The 21,455-nt window shown below is 50.1% G+C and overlaps 1 protein-coding gene across 1 annotated transcript in view; it reads left to right on the forward strand.

Moving 5' to 3' along the window:
* Window positions 1–20,809, forward strand: part of NUP160 (nucleoporin 160) — a 32,436-nt gene extending 11,627 nt beyond the window's left edge. Inside the window, exons 14-39 of the mRNA XM_049821395.1 lie at window positions 167–235; window positions 975–1,058; window positions 1,975–2,145; window positions 2,275–2,374; window positions 3,999–4,164; window positions 4,800–4,915; window positions 5,004–5,164; window positions 6,504–6,637; window positions 6,956–7,026; window positions 8,577–8,736; window positions 9,414–9,483; window positions 12,202–12,300; window positions 12,626–12,745; window positions 13,639–13,734; window positions 13,845–13,939; window positions 14,654–14,750; window positions 14,837–14,942; window positions 15,063–15,223; window positions 15,843–15,903; window positions 16,681–16,791; window positions 17,876–17,999; window positions 18,856–18,957; window positions 19,282–19,423; window positions 19,683–19,808; window positions 20,067–20,171; window positions 20,333–20,809. Coding sequence (XP_049677352.1) covers window positions 167–235; window positions 975–1,058; window positions 1,975–2,145; window positions 2,275–2,374; window positions 3,999–4,164; window positions 4,800–4,915; window positions 5,004–5,164; window positions 6,504–6,637; window positions 6,956–7,026; window positions 8,577–8,736; window positions 9,414–9,483; window positions 12,202–12,300; window positions 12,626–12,745; window positions 13,639–13,734; window positions 13,845–13,939; window positions 14,654–14,750; window positions 14,837–14,942; window positions 15,063–15,223; window positions 15,843–15,903; window positions 16,681–16,791; window positions 17,876–17,999; window positions 18,856–18,957; window positions 19,282–19,423; window positions 19,683–19,808; window positions 20,067–20,171; window positions 20,333–20,419 — 2,934 coding nt within the window. The 3' untranslated portion in view covers window positions 20,420–20,809. The remainder of the gene's footprint in view (window positions 1–166; window positions 236–974; window positions 1,059–1,974; window positions 2,146–2,274; window positions 2,375–3,998; window positions 4,165–4,799; window positions 4,916–5,003; window positions 5,165–6,503; window positions 6,638–6,955; window positions 7,027–8,576; window positions 8,737–9,413; window positions 9,484–12,201; window positions 12,301–12,625; window positions 12,746–13,638; window positions 13,735–13,844; window positions 13,940–14,653; window positions 14,751–14,836; window positions 14,943–15,062; window positions 15,224–15,842; window positions 15,904–16,680; window positions 16,792–17,875; window positions 18,000–18,855; window positions 18,958–19,281; window positions 19,424–19,682; window positions 19,809–20,066; window positions 20,172–20,332) is intronic.
* The last annotated feature ends 646 nt before the right edge of the window (window positions 20,810–21,455 follow it).

A 21,455-nucleotide genomic window follows, 5' to 3' on the forward strand; every position in this document is an offset into this window, starting at 1 on the left:
GGAAGGTGAGAGGTTAGAGCAGGATGGGGGTATGAACTGAAGCTGGAAAGAAATACAGATCCATGGGATAAGTTTGAGAATGGGAGGAAAGACCAGAAGCAGTATCTTAAATGCTCTCCTCCTGACATGTGTGTGTCCTTAAATTGCAAACTTTTTCTCTTTGCAGGAAACCTACCTGGAGTATCTCTTCATGCCTGGCCGGTTCACAAATGCAGCTATCCAGAAGGCTTTACAGGTTAGTGAGAGGGCATTGGTGCGCTCTCTGTTGAGCTTCTTTCTGGCCATTTAGATGTGAGGCAACAGGATTCCTTGGAGCTCTTGGTTGGCATCAGTTTGCATTTGATAGTTTGTAGACCTGTCAATAGTCACTGAAGCAATTCAGCGGCTATTGTGCCATATTTCAGCCGGTGCATGGTGACGGCAGGAGGCAGAACGTGGTTTCCAGAAGATGTTTTCCCTTTGGACAGCAGGTTGCTGAGCTTGCTTTTCATTGCCTGCTGCTTTAGCCATGTGAACAGACTCTCAGCCCACTGTAGTGCTGTATCTCAGAATATATCCACTCAATTCTGGCTCCTCTGGGGCTGTAAAGGGCAGAGCAAGGCAACACGCAGTGCCTTTTCAGGAAAAATGGAAAAGCTAAACTTCCGCTACTCTGATTGGCTTGATTCTTTGTGCTGTGACCTTATGGCAGCCTACAGCAAGGTATAAGAGAGAGCTGCTGTGAAGGTGTGCAGCACTTCTTTCCTTACATCCCAATGCACTCCCTGCCAGGAGGCTTCCTCCATTTCCACAGGAAGAGGAAAGCTGGCTGTATGTTCACGTACCCCACATCTAGCAGCTAGCTGTGTTTTTTAATACTTTTGTCCTGCAAATTACTGGATGATGCTGTTGTGTTTGCTTTACGTCGCTCAATGCTGCTTGAACCTCAGGGATACGGCGCTCTTGCTTTAAAAGTTTGCTGTGCTGCTTTTCAGATTTTTTCTCAAGGAACTGAGAGACACATGGATCTGACGTGGGATGAGTTAAAAAAAGAGGTTACCTTAGCCGTGGAAAGTGAGGTGAGATGTCCCCCCTCCCCCACCCCGTGTTTTGTTCTTATGTTTGTTGTATGTATTGTGATGGTTCAACTTAAGTGAGATACGAAGTGACCCCAGGCCTTGTTTTGTCCTTTGTCTCGGCAAAGGAGTTATGTGACTTTTAAAAAAAGTAGAGATCTTTATCCTTCCTGCCTGGCTTTTCCCTTCCCTCTTCTTTTTTGGAGTCCTTTCTTCTTTCTTCCTGTTCTGTCATCTCAGCTGCCTGGGTGCACTTTGCATGGAGTGTGCTTTGCTGGTGTTGCATCACCTGGTGCCCATTTTCAGCTGCCTGCACATGGGTGCTGGTCACCACCATGCAGAGCTGTTGCTCATAATTATGGACACCAGAAGATAATCTGCTTAGGGGACCTATCTGAAAGATCAACTGGCTGTCCTTCTGGATTTGAATTTCCTCCATTTTTATCCTACTTCTCCAGATTTTACTCTGATATGCCTGATTCTCTAAGCCAGCAGTCCTTCCACCTGCAGCTCATCCTTGAGGCTGCTGAGACTATTGCTAGAAAGTTCAGAAAAAAAGGCAGTTTTGTATCCTCTACAGCAATCATCATGCGTGATGTTTTTGGAGATCTGCAGCGCTGCCCTTTTTCTTGGTATCATTGGTGTTGCTTTATCTAAGGTTGTATAGAAAATGGTTCTTGTGGGCTTTGTTCCCCTTGCTGTTTGCTGTGTGATTCACAGGTGTAGGAAAAAACTTAGGTTTTGACAGTAAGTTGAGGAAAGTAAGGTGGGGAAGAGCACTGTAACTGCTGTTTATAAACCTTAACCATGTAAAGCTGTGGCACTGGTCATGGGACACAAGACAGCAGTCTGAACGCTACAATTTTTCTCTCTGTTTCACTGCCTGTGTTCATCTGAAGTCTTGTTTTGGTCCTGCTAGTTCCAGGGCAGTGTGACAGAATACGAATGCTCGCTGGAGGAGTTTTGGCAGCTGCAGGTGGAGTTCTGGTCCAAGTTCTATGCCTGCTGCCTTCAATACCAAGAAGCGCTCTCACGGCCCCTGGCCCTGCACTTGAATCCCTACTCCAACATGGTGTGCCTGCTGAAGAAGGTGAGGCTGAGCAGTGGTGGCTTTTTGGCCACTGCAGCCAACTGAAGCAGTCATCTCCAGGGAGGAGTTCTTCTGACTGAGGTGTGGATTTGGGGAGCTCAAAGAAGGGCTTTCTCCTCACCTTTCTAGGGCTCCTTGTCTTTCCTTGTGCCCTGCTCCTTGGTGGACCATCTCTATCTCCTCTCTAACGAGCACCTCCTGACTGAGGATGACGCTGCCATCTTTGATGGTAAGTGAGGAGACGTGGAGCTCTTCCATTGTTGGAGGCTGAAACACTGCATGTCAGGGAAGCCTTAGGCAGAGGGATGTGGGATTTTCCATAGAGGCCTCTTGAAGTGCTCCTGACTCCATAATTATCTACCTGGAGATAGTTTTCTTATTTTGGCATTTGTAGGAAGTTTTATTTTTTGCAACCTGCCGTCATGCTCACACCAGGAATTAGAAAACGGTGTCAAGACTGCAAATCTGCTGTGATTTGTTTCAGATAACTTAAAAAGGAAGAATATTAGATTTCAGGCTGCATGTTGCTCAGTGACAAGGACCTGCATTGGTGGATTCTTTGCCCTTGTGGCCTTACAAACTACCTGTGTAGGCTGTGGTTAACTGGTGCCTTCTTCATGCCCACTCTCTGTGGGACAGCTCTGCCAGCTTGGAGCTCGATAGTGTGCTGGCAGGTCCCCAGTGCTGGTGGGGAGAGCAGGATGCAGAAGCTTGTGGTTTTGATCATGTGGGTGATCCCCCCCATGTGAACCCTGCTTAACACTATCTCAGCTGGGTGCTTGCTCAGCTCTGCCATCCCCACTGAGAGTTGCAAGACCTACTCTGACTCCGTGCAAGTGGTTCTCTTTTTTGTAAAATTTACCAACCTCTGTGTCTTGCTGATGGAGTAAACTCCTTTCGGAGATTACAGAGAAGAAGGAAACTTGTGATCCTGGCATGCTGGGCTCAACTGCTCAGTTCTGCAAACTTAGATTCAGTGCAATGTTTTTGTATAAATGTTTTCATGTAAGCTGTGGAGAGGGACTGTGCTGTTTCTTCTTGCCGGGAAGTAAATGCCAGAGCATGCAAAACCTGTCGTTAATATTGTCGCCACAGTGCCCTCTATGCTTTGCTGGCTGTGGAGTGACGTTTCACAAGAAAAAGGCAACGGAAAATGTTACCTAAGCTCCACTTTCATGGTCAAGTGATTTTTATATTTTTGTAAAGAAGAATCATCATCCATTTGGTTGAGCTATTTCTGGATGTGAGAGAAGGAAAGCTGGAGGCCTGGGCTGGGTTTGGGAGGCTAGCAGTTCCTGCCCTGTCTGTTTCAAACTTCTCAAAAAATGTGACTTAATTTTAAAAACATATACATAAAGGATTGCATTGCAAAGCAGTGATTTAAACCCTCAGCACTGAATTTTCAGATCAATTCTAAGAATGTGAAAATCCTCTCTCAGCTGTGAGAGGTAGTGCTGCAAATAGATAGCTGCTGTGATGAGAGTGTGTTCTGCTTGGCAGAGCTAAGCTATCTGAGCCATTTGCTTGGGGGTTTTTTTGCTCTTATGCTGCACTAATTATTTCCTTTCAACCTGTGGCTGGAGAAAATCCCTTGGAGGTATTTTCGTTGTTTTATTGTTGCATCAGTATTTTTTACTTTCCAAATAATAAAGCCCAAATGTTCCCCTTGTGAACTCCTAAGTTTTAATTTGGCCTTGTAGTTAGCAGGGAATGGTCAGTTTGACATGCAGGACTGAGACCTATCTGATGCTGGTAGTTTGCTGATAGGAGCTGAACTAACTGGTTTTTGAATGGTCCTTCCACCTTCACTTTGAAATCTCTTGTAAATATACAGTTAGATTCTTTCATTACAGATTTGGAGATGTCTCGTGATGTTGTCTGTCTTGTCCAGTGCCTTCGACTGATCGGAGAATCAATTTCCATGGAAATGGCATTCATAATGGAAATGGCTTGCTCCCGCCTCCAGCCTCCAGAAAAGGCTGCAGAGCAGATCCTGGAGGACTTGATAGCTAATGACACGTAAGGAGATGTTTTTGCAGAAGCTCCCCTGCAGGGAGGCAGGGATGGCTGAGCAGGGATTGCCTGGAGCCATCCTTGATTGGCGTCAGAGCACATTTGGGATGTGCAGGCTCTCCCTGTGCTGCAGGAGACTTTTCCAGGTCCCCTCACAGATGGGGAGCGTGGGTATTGGTGACGTTAGCAGGGTCTTCCATCCAGAACCCCCTTGCTGTTGCCTGGGGCCCTCCCAAAAAGACATGTTGGGGATTCTCAGGTGAGATTGAGATAGAGAGCAGAAAAGGAACAAGTTCCTATTAGGTGATGGTTGCAGTGTGGAAAGCAAGTCCCTGTAGACACTAGGTAGAGGTCAGAGCCTTGATCAAGCCATGCGGTTACTGTGCTAGCCTCCTCAAATCATTCCCCTGTGGAATGCCAGCTATCTGACTGTTATTTCCTGGTAGCCTGGGGGAGTGGAATAAATAGACTGGTCCCTGCAGGCGCTGTAATAAAACTCCAAGCCAGAAGAGGATTCCCATAAAGAATGTCCAGGCTGATCAGATACACTCCCCTCCAGAGAGGATCAGTAAGGGAGGAAAGGGAGCCCTCTTGAGTTAGATTTCATGTTGCTGATTACTATTATCTTTTTCACTTTGCAGGGAAAATGTGATGGAGGACATACACAGCAAACTGCAGGAGATCAGAAACCCCATCCATGCCATTGGAGTGCTCATCCGAGAAATGGACTATGAGACAGATGCTGACATGGAAAGAGGTGATAGCTCTACAGCAGGATGTTTGGGCTGGGAAAGTGTTCTTGTCTGTCTAGTTCCTCCCCTTATCTCGGTGTTTTTATCTTTCAGCTCATCATCTAAATATGCGCATGAACCTCACCCAGCTGTATAGTAGTGGTACCGCTGTCAATGTGGTTTGCTGGGGGATATGTAAGATTGCCACGATCCGTTTCCTGATCTGTCGGGACCTGTTGATCCTCCAACAGCTGTTGCTGCGGCTTGGAGATCCTGTGAGTACAGCCCTTGAAGCTACTGCTACGCTCTTTGAACTTTTGGTTCTGGGGTTCTGCTGGTGCCAGACTGTGAGCTCTGTCTCTTCCCACTAAACACTGGAGGCTGTTTGAACTAGCCCCAGGCTTGGGCAAGCCCTGTTCTCTCCTCCAGCTGCTTTTGTCATCCTAAGCAAAGCAGTGGTGCGCTGCACTCACACCCTATCTCCTTCTTTCCATGCTGAGCATCCAGGAAGTAGGAAGCAAAACTCTCTTTCCAGGAGCAGGGCATTGTTTCCTCAGCGCTGCCTGAGCACGTACAGTTCTCCCATCTATTCCCCATCCCTCCTATGCCACTGCGCAGCCCAGCACGCACACGATTGCAGCCTTGTTCTCTGGCAACGCAGCACGCAGCACCTTTGCGTCACAGCAGCAGTGTTTACCCAAAGGTCTTGGTTTCAGCCTCTGTGAGGCTGCTCCAGCCAGTGCAAACAGCCGCTGTAATGGCAGCTGTGTTTGTGGTCGTGGGGTCGGCTGGGCTGGATCCATCCTGTTGGTCATATGGCTGCACAAGAGATGGTGCTGATGGTTTGGGTGGACGCAGGGGTGCAGAACAAGTCCCCAGACAAGGGGAGTGTTGTTTAAACCAATATTATTTACTTGGAAATGTTACTGTAGTAATTTCTTGGTTGAAAAGAAATCCCCTTCTTCCTGGATAAGGTTGCCCTGGGAGCATTTAAAGCACTTTGCAAGCTGCCCTTCTGGAGCCAGGCTGTCACATGTGACCTGCTTCTTGCTTAATAAGGAACTGCTGCTTTGCCACCTATACATGCTTTTGTCCTTCACAAGCATGGATTGTTTTTCCTCTCGTCTCACCTAGCTGTGCTGCTGTTGGCTAGAGCATACAGGGATGCAATGCCTGGGCAGCAGGGCTGGGCCCCGAGATGGTCTCTGCAGCAAAGCTGTGCTTTCACTCTCAGTGATGTTGTTGCAGCGGCGCAAAGCACGTTTTTGCTGGTGTCCCTGGCATCAGCAGGTGCTGGTGTTTGCAGGCTAGAAAAGCACTCCATGTGCACATAGCTTTGCTTTTTAAATTTTCCCCACGGGGTCTGGGCCACCAGAATAGTTAACTCATCCCTTGGTCTAAGGTGACACTGTTATTTGTGACTGGGTTATTCTGGCACAGGCAGGAGTCCTGCTGGTCTCCTCGATGGGTTGCGTTAACTGCTGGGCTGCTGACTTCCTTGGTGTTCACAAGAGGGACGAACTGGGCCTAATGCAAACCTCACTGATTTCCGTTTTCCTGCCATTGCTCTCTGAGCTTGGCCTCGGTGTGCCAACCTCTGTGGTTTGCTTGCAGATGGTTTTGGGAGGGGGACAGCTGTTCCAGTCTCAGCAGGACCTGCTGCACCGCACCTCTCCCCTCCTGCTGTCCTACTACCTGATCAGGTGGGCAAGCCAGTGCCTGGCATCAGACGTCCCTGTTGACACGCTGTAAGTCTCTACCATGCCCGTTCTGTCTTTGATTGTAGGTTCCTGCTAAATCCACCTGAAATGCCCTTGCTGGTATGAAAAGCTGGTGGTTGCTGTGGGAGTATCACTCTAGGAGTCAGGTTGTGCTGGGGAGGGTTTTTTCCCCCTTTCATGTTTTGAGCTGACTTTCTGCCTTGTGCTATTTCTGCCGTGTGAGGTCTCGATGTTCTGTGCACTGTTGCCTTTTTCAGCAGTAGGAGTCATTTGATTTGAACAATGAGCACAATTAAAGCAGGAGGCGTTTTGTTGTTTCTTCACTGATGGCTTTTTCTTCTCTAGGGAATCTAATCTGCAGCATCTATCTGTGTTGGAGTTAGCAGACACCACTGCTGTAACACCACATAAACTAGGTAAGATGTCCACCATTCATCATCTCTTGGTTTCAGTTATTTATACCTCTTGCACTCTGTGTCTCTGCCACCCGAGGGAAATGCTTCATGCAGTGAGCTAATGGAGTGCGTGGTTGGATGACCCCACTTTATGTGGAGATGTTTGTCATGCTGCCCACCACCAAAAAATAACAACAAAACCAAAGTATCTTGTAGCATTGGACTCAGACTGGAGACGTGAATCTTACTCTCAGCCTGAGGAGGATTTGGCTCAGCCAAACATTATTAATTCTTGCCCTGGCAGTACCAGTCAAGCTCACCTTTCGCTCCTGTATGTTACAGTGGCTGTAGTGGGTCAGACCATGTCTGTTCTGCTCACTAGCCTTCATCCCACAGTGACCACGAGCGGCAGCTCAGGGAAACAAGAGAATATAGAAATACTTCCCCAAAACATGCTTGTGCTTCCCACGCTTTGCAATACAGACATGAGTGTTGCTCACAGCCAGTACCTCACGGGGGAAATTGCAGCTGATAATTCGTTCACATTTTGAAAGGCTTGCTGCAAAGATGTATGCTTTGGGTTACTGTCTTGGGGCAGAAATCCTAATGGGTGAGACTGTAAGGCAATTTAATTAGGAGGATGCATACCTTGAAGTGGTTACAGAGGGAGGTGGTGAGCAGAGTAGGGGAGAAAATGCACAGGTAAGAGCCTGCTGTAACTAGTCTGCATGGCACTTCGAGGCTGAGACGCTTCAGAGGGAACTGAGAAAATCAGTGGCAAACAGGCAGCAGTGCCATGTGTGAAGGACTGTGAGCTGGGGAAGAATTTCCTCCGTGTGCTGACAGGCCTGAGGCATCTGTGCTCTTTGTAAGCAGGCTGCGCTCTTTGGAGTCTGAACTCGCCCTGAATGAGAGTCTCGGTTCAGAACGCAGTTGCCTCGATGTAAATGTCAGCGCATGAAAGCGAAATTGAAAACATCCTTTGTGTGTGCCAGTGTCGTGGGTTATTTCTTGGCCCGCTCATGAGGAAAGTCCTGTTTGACTGCTGTGCTTCAGGAAAAATATGTGAAACGTAGGGAAGATAGAAAGGAGGTGGCAGCTTGGGGAGAGGCGTTGAGAACAGTTCACTAATGGGACACTGGGCTGCTTAGCGTGCTGGAATGAGGGAGGCATTTGAACAGAGCCAGATAGCCAAATCAGCACTCCCTCAGCCCTGCCCTGCAAAACACTTGGTCATGCTGGAAAGCTGCAGCTGGGTTGCGAGTAGTGCAACTGGAGAGAGAACGCAGCTTTTTTTTTTTTTTTTTTTTTCTTTTTTTTCTTTCCTATTATAATTGAGTTGTGGTTAATAAACGTTGCAGAATGTGGCTCTTTGATCTCCTGCTCCTCCCTCTGACTTAACCAGACGGCAAGAGAAATCCAAAACCAACAAGTTCGAGTATTGAGCATACTTATTGTTTTGCTCTGACTCAATCTGTGATGTTTGGGCTGATGAGCACAGCATGGTGTAGAAAGCCTGGGATAGCTGCTGTGGGCTTTCTTCTCAGTGTTTCTTTAACTTGTATTTTTAGTATCCGGCCCTCAAACAATTGTGGAGCTATTCTTTCAGGAAGTAGCCAGAAAGCACATCATATCTCGACTCTTCTCGCAACCAAATACTTCTTTGGCTGAAACAAGTTTGAACTGGCCCCATCTCATTACTGCAATAGTGGCTGACTTTCTGCCGCTCCTGTATCCTTGGCTGTAAACCTGCTGCAAGGTGCAGGCTGTAACCAGGGGGACTTTCTGTACGACATGGCAGTGCCGGAGCCCCTGCGCGAGTTGTGTGAGATTGCACGGAGGCTGCGTATCGCATCCTGGTCCTGAAGCTGGGAGTGCCGGTGGGTCTGTGGGAGGAGGGCTGGGGCTAGCAGAGGGGTTAGGGTCGTGGGCTGCGGAGTGCTTGGGGGCTGTAAGTTGGCCATCTCTGCCACCGAGCCTCATGCAGTTCCAAAATCAATTTTTTCCATACCCAAATTTCGAAGACAAGTTTGAACAAGTGACTGTTGTTAGTGTTAGTGGGATTTGTGGGTATTGTAAGATTTCACAGAATCCATCCTGTTTAGGTACACAACAAAGGATTTGAGTTTTTGACTTTAAGCCTGTGAGCTCTAACAACTTGACTTGGCGAGGTGCGATGCTGGGAGATTTCAAAGGGTAACAAGATTTGGGCAGTTGTGGATTAGATGTACTAATGGTTTTGTTCTAATATGGATAAATCTTATTACAGAATAATGACTTGTGTAAAGAGCAGCTTAATCTTCTCTCCTTTCCCCCCACAAACTGAGCATGAGAGGCATGCCAACTTTCAGACTAGTTCTCTGAGCTCTCCAGACTGGATTGTCCTCTGTTCCTTAACCTCCGCTCAGATGGCCCAGCAATCCCGGCTTCCTCTTCCCGGAGTGCCTGATGGGGAGCTGTCAGTACACCCAGCTGCAGGTGAGTGCTTCGCATAGGCTTTGTCACAGCAGCTGAAAGGGGAAGAGCAGGAGTGAGTGCAACAGTCTCTTTCCACATGTGGGTTTCTTTCAGTAGCAGCTCTGTGCTTTGGTTGACGTGGAGGTATAACACAGCATAAGCTCCATGCACAGCTAGCTGCCTTACCTCAGCTTAGAAAAAGCTACCCAAAACATCTTTCCAGTCGCTGGAGTGTGTTCTGCTTTCCCCTTGTCACTGCTCTCTGAGCTCAGATGTGAGCTAATCTTCCCACGTCTCTTGGAGGTAATGGGCTGCAAGTTTGTCCTGCAGATGAAGTGTGCTGTAAGGAACAATTATTTTGGAGAACTGTTAGAAATCTCTCTTATAACTATTGTGGTGTCAGTGCAGTGAACAAATTGTAAGGTAGCAAATATCTTCCATCTTCCTCGTGCATCTGTCCTGTTCCCTGTAGTGTCCACCTCTGCTAACAGAAGGGCTTTTTGCTAAATATCTTATACCTAGAAAATGTTGCAGAGAGTTTGCGGGGGAATGATTTAAGATGGTCATCTTGTGCATTTCCTCTTTCATCTGTTTTCAAGAAAATCCAGGCATAAGTGCTCAGGATTATTATATACCCTTTTCGTGGAGGAGTTCAGTCTCCCAGGGCTTGTCTGACAGTGTGATACTGCATGCAAGAAGCATCTTTGCAGAGCTTGTTTAAATATCACAGCAAGCCCGTAATCCAATAACTTGTTAGCTGCTGATGTACCTGTAGCCTTTCCTGCGGTACCATTGCAAACAGATTGCCTGTGGGACTGAGGGTGCAGAAGGCTGTCTTCAACCTAGCAGCAGAAATACTGTTTCAGGAGGGCTTATCTGTTTCTTAAATGTCCTTACTAGTAAGAACTGGTGTAAGAAACATCCATCATCTTTCCATCCTCAGCTGCACTCCCAACATCTTGGTAGCAGGGTGAATGAACTACTCTTTTTCAGGTGTCTCCACAGACTGCTGTATTTCAGACCACTGTTTCTCCACCACCTCTTCCTCTGCTCTTCAGGGGCTTGGTAGTTGTAGCTGCTTGTGCTCTAGTTCTGAGCTGCACGATTTCTTGTCTGCAGTGCCATGTGACACATTTCATTCCCTGACTGATGGCAGTCCTTGAGGCACGCAGGGCTAGGCAGGCTGTTACTAATGAGATGTTTTTTCTGTGCTTAGTAGAACCTTTTATTCTCACAGTCCCTTACACCTGGGGGCTGAATTGCTTTCTTTTGTGTTCGTTGCTGCCGAAGAATGTCAAATCTGCAGAGCTTTTGAGCCAGGAAATGCCAGGACGGTTTGGGCAGCATCGTTCTACCTCCTGGCATATGTGCACTCTCGTGGCGCGAGCACGCTTTGAATTTCCTTGCATTGCTTTCGCCTCACTTGTGTCCCGCCTTGAGGAGATACGAGAGACTTTTATCTCTGCAGGAGCGGGCTCTTCCTCCTCCCCGCTACCTTCTGTTACACTTACTGATCCCAGTCGGTCACGTAAACTTGGATTAAGTGCATTGACCTCGGGGAGCTAACACCAGATTTGCTGTGAGTGCAAGCATGGTGACCCAAATAGAGATGGAGATACAGGAAGCACCCTGCGAGTAACAGGAGGGCACAGAGAAGGTCTAGTGACCAAAGCACTGGCCTGGGACAAGGGCCAAACCTTTCCTTGTTGCTTATTCTGTACAACAAGCTGTTGAGCAAGCCTGGGGTGGGAATTATCTGTTGTGGCTGGCTAATCTGAGCGGTGAATCCAGGCTCAGAGGATGCATTGCCATGTGGCTTTTAGTGGACCCATGGCTGGGCTAGGCAAGGCATATGTGCTGGTAGTTTATGCACGTGCAAAGATGCAGGTCGGCTGGTGAAACCTTGGCTTTACCGCTGGGTCCTGGCTTCTCCTCCTCTTTTCCTGCCGAGTCCCAGAGCCCTGCTAGTGGGACATCTCTGCTTCTCCAAGTATGAAGAGCATACGCCACTCCCAGGCACAAGGGATGCCAGCTTTTGAGTTTTCATCATGCCTCCTAGCTGCTTTTTGATAGGTGATGACACTTTGCAGCCCTTATATTATCCTGACAGAGCAGGCACAGGGCCAGGTTGAGTTGTACTGCCCCGTAGTTTTGGCCAGCATCCGTGTTGTAGCTTTATTTATGGTGTGTCCTTGGTGCCCTCAGTACTCCACCCCATGCCTGTCAGTTTGTTGCTGTAATCAATGGTCTTCCTTGGTTGCTCTCCCTCTCCTGCCCTTCTGCACGGATACTGCTCTTCCAACCCCTGCTTTGCCTATTCTCCTGCTGCCTTCACACATGCGTGCTCCCGTTCAGGCTCTCTGCACACCAGGGTAATGTTTCCTTTGCAGTTCCCTGAAGCAGGTTTGCAGTGGTTGCAGAGAGCATCATGTCTGATTTTTGGGGATGTTGGGTGCTGTTTCTGAGGTGCTTTGTACAGGCATTGGAGCTATGCAAAGCAGGTTGTTTCCCGAGAGCACATTGGGGATGTCTCCCTATCTTTGCACCGAGGGGACTTTGGGGCTGGGGATACCAGCCCTTGAGCTGGAAGAGCAGGATTTGTGTGGGCACAGCAGCTAAAGGGGCCACCAAAATAGCACTTTGGTATTAGAGACCTAACCCTTCCTCTGGTACTGGGTGCCTGCAGGTCATGAGCAAGTGCTGACCTGAATCAAAACTCCTGTTCCTCCTCTCCTGTAGGAATACATTCGCCTCCTGCAGCCGTGGTGCCACGTGAACATGGGCTCCTGCTGCTTCATGATGGGCAGGTGCTACCTTGTCATGGGTGAGGGCCACAAGGTAAGGCCCTCGTTTTGTTCTGGCCCTGCCTCTCTCTGGGGTCTGGGACCTTTTTCCTTGGGAGGGTAGAAGTGCACAGGTAGGGCAAGTTTTGTTTCTGCTGTGCAAATCAGAAAACATCCGTCTTGAGCTCTGCCTCCTTTCGGCAAAGAATGGGATGGGAGAGGGGTGGGGGGATCTGCCCTTGGGGAAGTTCTCATTAGCTTGGGGCCAGTGGGTCTCGTACACTGGAGCTGGAACAGGCAGCACTGTCTTCTCACCGGTACAGCAGGCTGGGTCGGTCGCCCAAGGGGCACATGCAAGCTGCTTTCTTGTCTGCTTCTAGGCTTTGGACTGTTTCTGCCAAGCTGCGTCAGAGGTGGGAAGAGAAGAGTTCTTGGACAGGCTGATCCAACCTGAGGAGGGTGAGATGGTCTCCACTCCGCGCCTGCAGTACTACAACAAGGTACAGCTGAGCCAGCCCAGTGTACGTGGTCCTGACCGAGTAAATTGGCACCATGTCATTCCACGCAGACACTGCTTGGAGAGAGAATTCCTGCTTGGTCCCCAGCTTTTGAGGAAGTGACTTGAGACTCAGAAAACGTACTTTTTGGGGAGGTGAAACCTCAGTGTAGTCTGTTTACTTTCTTTGGGGGGTGATGATGGGTGACTACAGTGTGAAATCTAGGTACTTTCCACCTATTAGTTTCCTAATAGCAGAGGACTTTGTTATCCAGCAGACAAAGGCAGGGTGAGATCCAGCTGCTGGAGGCAGAAGCCAGGCATGTCCAGGCTAGATGTAAGATGCTGCTTAAGGGGCAGGTTATTAAGCTTTGAGGAAAATTAAAATTAATGTCTTTAAATTGAGATAGGATCTTTCTTCTTGCATAATGCCATAGTTCAGACAGGCTGCAAGCTTGGACCTAGGCTCATTGTAAGGGATTCCCTGATATTAAAATCCAGAAAACACAAGGATTGTCAGGTGCCCTTGGAGAGGGAACTTTTCTAATACAGCTGCATGCATGCTTGGGGACAGAATCGTTTACCTCTCTGTTGCAGGGGTTTACTGTAACCATCAATGCTAAAATGTTTCAGAAAACTCGCATTTGCAGAGATGAATCCTCTAGAAAAGCTGTACCCCCAGCCTGGTGTGCTGGGATTTGGTTCGGACCTCTGCAACTTACCAAAATCTTCCCTTTTTCAGTCTAATTGCTTAGAAACATTGGCAAAATCTTCTGCCTGCTCTTACAGTTGGTAGAGTCAGGAGCAGCTCTTAAAAGCAAACAAGAAAAACCCCTTGCCAACCCGACCCGTTCTTCAGCACTGTTGCAGCCAGCACTAGAGTATTGTCTTCTCCAGGTTCTGCGCTTGTTGGACATGGTGGGTTTACCGGAGCTGGTTATCCAGCTGGCTACCCTGGCTATCATGGAATCGGCGGATGACTGGAGAAGCCAGGTACAGGTCACTTCTTTTGCATCAAGATATTTCTTCAGGGAGCTTACACAGGAATTTCTTTTTAGTTGTATAACTTGAGACATGCTGGTTTGTTCTCTTTGGTGTTTCAGGCTACTTTGAGGACTTGCATCTTCAAACATCACTTGGATTTAGGACACAACAATGAGGCATATGTAGCCTTAACACAAAACCCAGATCCAAGCAGGTAGGTGACAGTTTTATGCCTTTATGCTCACTTGTCTGGTAGGTCCATGTACCAATTTTTCCATCAAATGGAAAGGAAGATGATGCTTTAGGGTAGGACATGGCTGCTGCATTAAGAGGTTTTGTTTTAGCTTGTGTAAAGGTGTGTTTAAAGAGGCATACTTTGTTTTTGCAAGGACAGCTGGGATCAGCACTATCTCAAAGGAGGAAACTGGGGGGTAAAAAAAGAAAAAGCTGATTTAGGGAAGAGCCAAAAGAATAGCTGAAGGATCACATGCAGCTTTGTATGTTGAAAAGCTGTAGGAGTCCAGTCAATTTAGTTTAATAAAGAAAAGACTTGGAGTTGAATTTTCAGCTTGAGTACCATCTGGGAAGTGAACTGGGTAGAGGAAGCTTCGCCCTAGCAGAGGAGGATGTGGTGAGTAGGAATGGTTCAGAGGAGAAGTAGGAATGCATTTTAATTGAGGCTGAAGAAAACCTTACCAAATAGAGCTGAGGGAGGGAGACTGCCCTCCTGAGAGTCCTTTGCAGAGGATCTCTGCTGTCCAGGATCTCTGTTTCCAGCACAGGAGAAGTCCGAAAGGACTTGTTGGTTCTAAGCCAGAAAAAAACCTACGGAGTTTGTCACAAAGTGGCACATTCATGGCTTAAAGCCTGCGTCCAGAGATGGGTTTGTTCCTGCTCCTCCAGAACGGTTGTGCTTCTCTCTCCACAGGCAGCTGGACTGTCTGCGCCAGCTAGTGGTGGTTCTCTGTGAGCGCTCCCAGCTCCAGGACCTGGTGGAGTTCCCCTATGTGAACCTCCATAACGAGGTAATCAGCCTGCACTGGGAGGAAGGGGGACAGAACCGGGCTATTTAAAGGGACTGTCGATCCATTTGAGCCTCTGCATGCTGCAGGTCGTGGGGATCATTGAATCTCATGCTCGAGCAGTGGACCTGATGACACACAATTACTACGAGCTGCTGTATGCTTTCCACATTTACCGCCACAACTACCGCAAGGGTAAGGCTCGGGATGGGCACGTCGTAGCTTACAGCCCGCCTGCTTGGGACACTGCTTCCCCTGTACCTGCAGGGTGGCCTGTCCTGGGTCTTGGCTGATGTATTCCCCTTCTCTCCTCAGCTGGAACAGTGATGTTTGAATATGGCATGCGCCTGGGCAGGGAGGTGCGGACGCTCCGAGGGCTCCAGAAACAAGGAAACTGTTTCCTCGCTGCTATTAACTGCTTACGGTTGATCCGCCCAGAGTATGCCTGGATAGTGCAGCCAGCTTCTGGAGCTGTGGTAGGAAACACTGAGCTTATTATGAAGCCTCTGACCTAAGCTATTGACAGTGGGGACACTTACAGCTGTACCTTCAGGAAGGAGCTTCCAAAATCCTTTCCAATGTGATGAAGAGGCGTTGGCTGCCTTAATCTGCGGCTTTCTTCTTCTTGGCCAGCTTGTTTAGCACTCTCTTGCCCCGCTCAACAGAGACATTAGTCCTGTCTGTCATCCATGTGTCTTTGCCCCTTTTTGGAGCAGTCTGGAAGCAGGAAAACTTTTGGGAGGGGGCTGGTGTATATATGTGGGAATATATTGCCTTTTATTGAAGACAGAGCACATCTTTCTGGGGAGTCTGAACAGCCAGAATACCAGTCAAAAGGAGAATTACTGTAACATGGTTTGTGTTTCAAACCTGTTTGCAGGGAGGTGGTGACCGTAGCCTTATCAGCTAATGCTGTGCTGTGTTTCTGATAGCCAGAGATAAATGTAACCTGAACTGCCAAGTGGCTGTATGGCTTTTCTGATTCAAATCAAGGCTTGAAACAGAGATCTGGTGTTGGGGCTGTATCGTGTCAAGGCAGTTTGTCCTTTGGAAACCAGGTGGGCATAAACCCTCTTTCTGCTTTTTTCCTGCAAGTATGAACGCCCTGGAGCATCCCCAAAGAGGAGCCACGATGGGGAGTGCACGGCTGTTCCAAGTAAGTGCCTGGTGCGCTCTCTCACTCTTGTCAGGGAGCAACCTTTCCCCTGGCCTCAGAGCTCTGCTGCTCCCACATGAGCTGGGAGATGGCTCAGGGCAGCTCTCCCCTCTGTCAGATCAATAATTTGGGGGATTGTAAGCTAGTTAACTCTCCCAGTGTTAGTGTCTCCCAGCTGCAATAAGTTGCCATGTAACAGCTATTCCCCAAGGACCTTCTGTGCACACTCCTCTGCAGTTTGATGTCTTGTCAGCACTTTTGCTTTCAGTGGAAATAACTTGCAATTTTAAAAAGAAAAGCATCGGTGAGGCAATTGTTCAAGACTTTTGTTGTTTGTGCTCTTGGAAACCCTGCTGACATAGTGAATCTCTGCTGGTAAGGTCTCCACTCTGCCTGTGTCTACTAAAGCACAGGGTGGTATGGTCAGGTTAGACTCATAATCCTCAGCATTACAACAGAAAAAGTTACGGTCAGGTATTTCTAAAACAATTATTTCTGAATGAGCTCTTTCATAGCGTATGCCTGGTGGTCAGAGCAGCAGCTGTTACCAAACATTAGATAACATCTCTAATAGAGGAGGAATGGGAGATCTGTATCAAGGAGGTAGGCACAGTTCAAGGTAGCAAGGAAGAGGCAGCAAAACCTGATCTCTCTGGTACTTTCTGTGGTACGACTCCTCTTAGGATGGCAGAGGGCTGTAGACATTTTGCACAATGCCTGAGGAGCCCTTTTTAAATTTTGAAAATGCCAAGAGCCCTTCGTGTCCATCTGTTACAGCAACTCACCAAATCGAGATCCTGGAGCTGGAAGATTTGGAGAGGGAGTGTGTGTTGGCCCGGATCCGGCTGACTCTGGTGCAGCATGACCTGTCAACGGCAGCTGTGGCAGGTAAGAGGGATGCGGCACAGCCAACTCACGCTTCCCCCGAGGTTTTTGCTTGTTACAATGCTTTCAGTCGTAGCTCAGGTGAGGAAGCAGCAATTTTGTTCTGACCCAGAGACAAACCCAGGCGCTGGCAGGGACCATTCAGTTCGACTCCCTAGCATGAAATCTCGCCACCAAGTTCAGCGGCTTTGGAGAGGCAGATCAAGAGAAACAATTTTGAGTTTTCCACAGTTTTTTGGCTTTGCCGAACTCTAGTAATGGTCTGCATAGGGCTGGGGTTGAGCTCATGAGTTGAGACAAAAAGGCATCTTTTTGGCTTGCTAGAAATTGCGCCCAGATGAAGCAGAATTAGAAAGCCCTAGAAAAAACACTTGATGCGAGACTTAACGTTATTGTCCTGGATAATCCTGCTTCACGACAGTGTTAGCTTATCAAAGTTGTTCCTTGTTGGGGAGCAGAGGGGTGCAGCTCTCCCACCCTGACCCTTTAAGTATGTTCTGCCGCTCCCTGATAGGAGTTATGCAACATGTACGCGTTTTTCCCTGCTAAGTATCAGGAGGGGTTGACTTCCCAGTAAGGGATTGCAGGGAATGGATTGAACAGCTGGTTTGAGGGCAAACTGGAGATGCAGGGAGCCGAGTGCCACAGTTGTCTTTTACCTCCTGCCACTGCCCCTCCTGCCTGCGCTGGCAGAGCTGAGCTGATGCCTTGTTCGCTTGGGTACAGGCCTGCTGTGCCAGCAAGAAGGCTGTCCCCTCCCTACTCCCCTAAATGGCGGCAGCATTTGCCTGTGGGCCGTACGGTGCTGCCTGTGTCCCTCTCCAGCTGGTACCTGATCAGGGACGGCTCCATGGGTCACTGCTGCTTTGTGCAGTCCCTCCTGGGACGGCTCCTGGGCTCGTGAGATGCTCCTGAGGCCAAGAAAGCCTTAAGCCCCGTCATGAGGAGTAGTACTGCTGCAGAGTGTTTTACGTGGGGCCATTAGCACAGTGCTGCTGTAACTGCTGCCGAATTGCATGGGGTTAGGCCCCAGTAAGCACTGGGGTGTGACTGGGAGAGGCGCTTACCTGGTTCTCCTTCTCTGCAGGCAACTCTACACCTGAGGAAACGGTTGCTCTCCTGGTCCGGGCTGGCCTCTTTGACACCGCCATCACTCTGTGCCAAACGTTCAAGCTGCCCTTGACGCCCATCTTTGAGGGACTCACTTTCAAGTACGTAGCGAGCTTCTCCTCCCTGCCTCAGGTGATGTGCGGTTGGAGAGACGTGCCCTGCGTGATGCTTGGCAGGGCACAGCTTGCAGCTCCTCAGGGTCAGAAGCCAGTGCTGTCCCAACCTGTCTGCTCACCATGGCTGCTAATGCTGCGCACAGCCTCAGCAGCTGCTGGCTCAGTGGTTTTGAGGCGGAACTTGCTATTCATGCCTGAAAAGGAAAAATAAGGGAGCCTTGCTGAGGAGGTAGTAGAGGGGAGAGATTTCTCCCTGGTCTCAGGGGAGAGAGCTGGCCTCTGACAGTCGCAGGTGATCCCAACCCAGGCACAACCATTACCTGGAGACCTTTCTGGTGAGCTGGCTCGTGGCACACTCCTGCTGATGCCCAGTGAGCTGCTTACAGAAGATTTGTTCAAGCTGTTGAGCGGCTCTCAAGTAGCGGTTGGCTCTTCTGTCTGATCTCTCTGCTAGCCATTTGCTCTCATGCCTCATCTCCCACCCCAGGATTCCTCTTCTCCTTTGCCTCTGCGTGCTTCCAGAAGACGCATTGTGCCTGCAGAGTTGTTCAGGAGCTCTGCTGCGACCTGTTCCTGTGGCTGGATGCACAGAGGGCATCTCTTGCCCAGGCCCGGGCCCTAAACCTTGCTAACATCAGAGTCCTTATTAATTCTTCTTTGGCACTTAGAGCAGCTTAGAAATTGCTGTAATAGCTGCCTTTTCCTGCCAAGCCAGCTAATTCGTAGCTGTTGCTTGGGAGTAGTCCTAAGAGGGGTGGCTTTGAAGCTGGCACCTGTGGAAAGGCAGGGTGAAAGGACTAGGCTCTGAAGGCAGCCACCTTTGCACCGCTCTGTCTTGCAGGTGCATCAAGCTGCAGCTGGGAGGGGAGGCAGCGCAGGCAGAGGCCTGGGACTGGCTAGCAGCAAACCAGCTCTCCGCTCTGGTTACCACCAAGGAGTCTAGGTAGGTCCTTGTCTGTGGGGGGAGAAGAGCAGAGCTGCTCTTTGTCAGAGTGGATCATTTCTGGAGGCAAAAGCCTTGCAGGAATCCAGAGAGGGTCATGGGTTCTTAAAAACCCCCTTAAAGCAGACCTGCGGGACTGGTACAGCGGGAGAGCCATGCTCCCACGCCGTCGCCACGCTCTCCCCAGCCTGCCCCACTTTGCTGGGCCTCGAGTGCACACATTGAACCCGGGCAGCAGGACAGGTCCTTTGGAGCACACCATGGCCTGGCAGACAGTGGCAGGGGCTGCTGGCACAGGTTCCGAGGGGAAATATTGTCTTGCAGTGCCACAGATGAAGCCTGGCGGCTGCTGTCATCCTATCTGGAGCGTTACCCATCCCAGAACAGCCTGTACCATCGCTGCGTCATCAACAAGCTCTTGGCACATGGGATACCTCTGCCCAACTGGCTCATTAACAGCTACAAGGTGAGAACAGGCAGAGGGTCACTGCTCAGCGCGTACTGCCTGCTGGCCAAAAAAACCCAGCTGTCCCAGAACTGCTAGATGACCTGCGCTTCGATGGGCACCTCCTTGTCACAAGCTTCATCCCACCTTCCTGTTCCCAGCTCCGGGAACCTGTGCCAGATGCTTTGTGCCTGTTACCGAGGCTCAGAGCAGGTCGCTCTCAGCAACATGGTGGCTCCTGAGCGCGTTCCCTGGCTGACGTTTCCCTCTTTGCTTGCAGAAAGTGGATGCTGCTGAGTTGCTGCGTCTCTATCTGAATTACGATCTGCTGGAGGAGGCTGTGGATTTGGTCCTGGAGTATGTAGACGCTGTGCTGGGCAAAGGGCACCGGTATTTTGGAATCGAGGTGAGCTCACCTGCAGCGTAGGATGTGGTGGACCGTTTCTTGGGACAGATCCCGCTTGGGGTTTGGGTATTGTGCCCATGACAGTGTTTCCAGGAGAAGTAGGTGTGGATAACCCACCCTAGAGGAGAGGGGACCTCTTAGTGGGACCAGTAGGACAAGCAGCTGTCGGGACGTGGTGGCTGGAAGCTCTTCCTCGCTGTGGGGAGAAGCGTTTTTGTCACCAGCACAACGTGATGCAAGGGTTCGTCTCCCCTCCAGTTCCCCCTGTCCGCCACGGCCCCCATGGTGTGGCTGCCCTACACCGCCATCGACCAGCTGCTCCAGGCGCTGCGGGAGAGCACCACCAACCATTACAACGTCGTGGTAGGTACCGCTGCCCGGGGAAAAGGAGGGGCCTGAGGGGTGACGGGGACCACCGCAATTTGTGCTGTGCCTGCTCCTGCCCGAGCAGAAGGAAAGTGGGAAGGGGATGCAGGACAGGGTGGGAGCCCTTGTCTCTGATGCCTGCTCTGCCCCTCATCCAGCTCTATCAGAAGCTGCACGACAAGATGGAGGACTACCAGCAGAAGGTCAGCGTGGCCACCCGGGATCACCTGTACCGCCGCAATTAGCGGCAGCCCCGTTGCCCGCCTGCCCTCGGCTGTCACTCGCAGGCTCTCGGCTCTCCGCCACAGGACGGTGCCCGGTCAAGGTGATGTCCTGGGGAGCTGACGCCGTCTCACTCCGCGCTGGCTCAGCCGGTGGTGCTATTTTTACTCGTTTTTTCCGTAAGGGTCCGGTTGGGGGAGGTGGAGTGCACCTTTGGGGTGTCACCTCCTCGCTGTCCCTGTCCCGTGTTGGGGGGTGATTGGCGATTAGCAGAGTTGTGGGGGTACAACCACCGCCAGGACTGCCCCTCGCTCTCATCCTGTACCATAGGCGGCAGGTTTTTGGCATTTCTTTTATTTATTGTTGTGTTTTTGGATGAACTTTAATAAACTCAAAGTGTTATTACAGGTCTGTGTCGGGATGGGTGCTGCTCCCCAGGCACCCCTGGGAGCACAGCGGGGATTTTGGGGTGGGGGGTCGAAGGGTGAAGCAAGCGCGGGCTGTGGGGCTTGTCTTGCCAGCATCCTGCACATCCATCCCTTTCTTACGGGGAGCTCTCTATAGGGCCTGCCACAGAACTGTGCCATATAGCATGCCTGAGGGCTGCCACCTTGCTCTAGGACCGAGGCATGGTACTGGGCTATAGGGCAGGATGGACCTATTTCCCCAAGAGCCCGGTATGCCCTATGGGCTCAAGGACCAGCACCCTGCTATAGGGCAGGACAGGGCTATAGCCTCTGGGGCCAGCACCCTGCTATAAGTCAGGATGGAGCTATAAGCATGGGGAGGGAGTTGCTGTAGGGTGAGAAGTGGCTATAGACCCCTGGGAGCAGCGTTACGCTGGACGGGGCTACAGCTATATGCCAAGATGGAGCTACAGGATCCAGGACCAGCACCCCGCTACAGGGTGGGTCGGAGGTATAGGATCCAGGACCAGCCCCCCGCTATAGGGCGGGTCGGAGCTATAGGATCCAGGACCAGCCCCCCGCTATAGGGCGGGTCGGAGCTATAGGATCCAGGACCAGCACCCTGCTATAGGGCGGGATGGAGCTACAGGAT

The sequence above is a fragment of the Accipiter gentilis genome, chromosome 17 (genome assembly GCF_929443795.1).
Source record: "Accipiter gentilis chromosome 17, bAccGen1.1, whole genome shotgun sequence".
In the NCBI taxonomy this organism is placed as follows: domain Eukaryota; kingdom Metazoa; phylum Chordata; class Aves; order Accipitriformes; family Accipitridae; genus Astur; species Astur gentilis.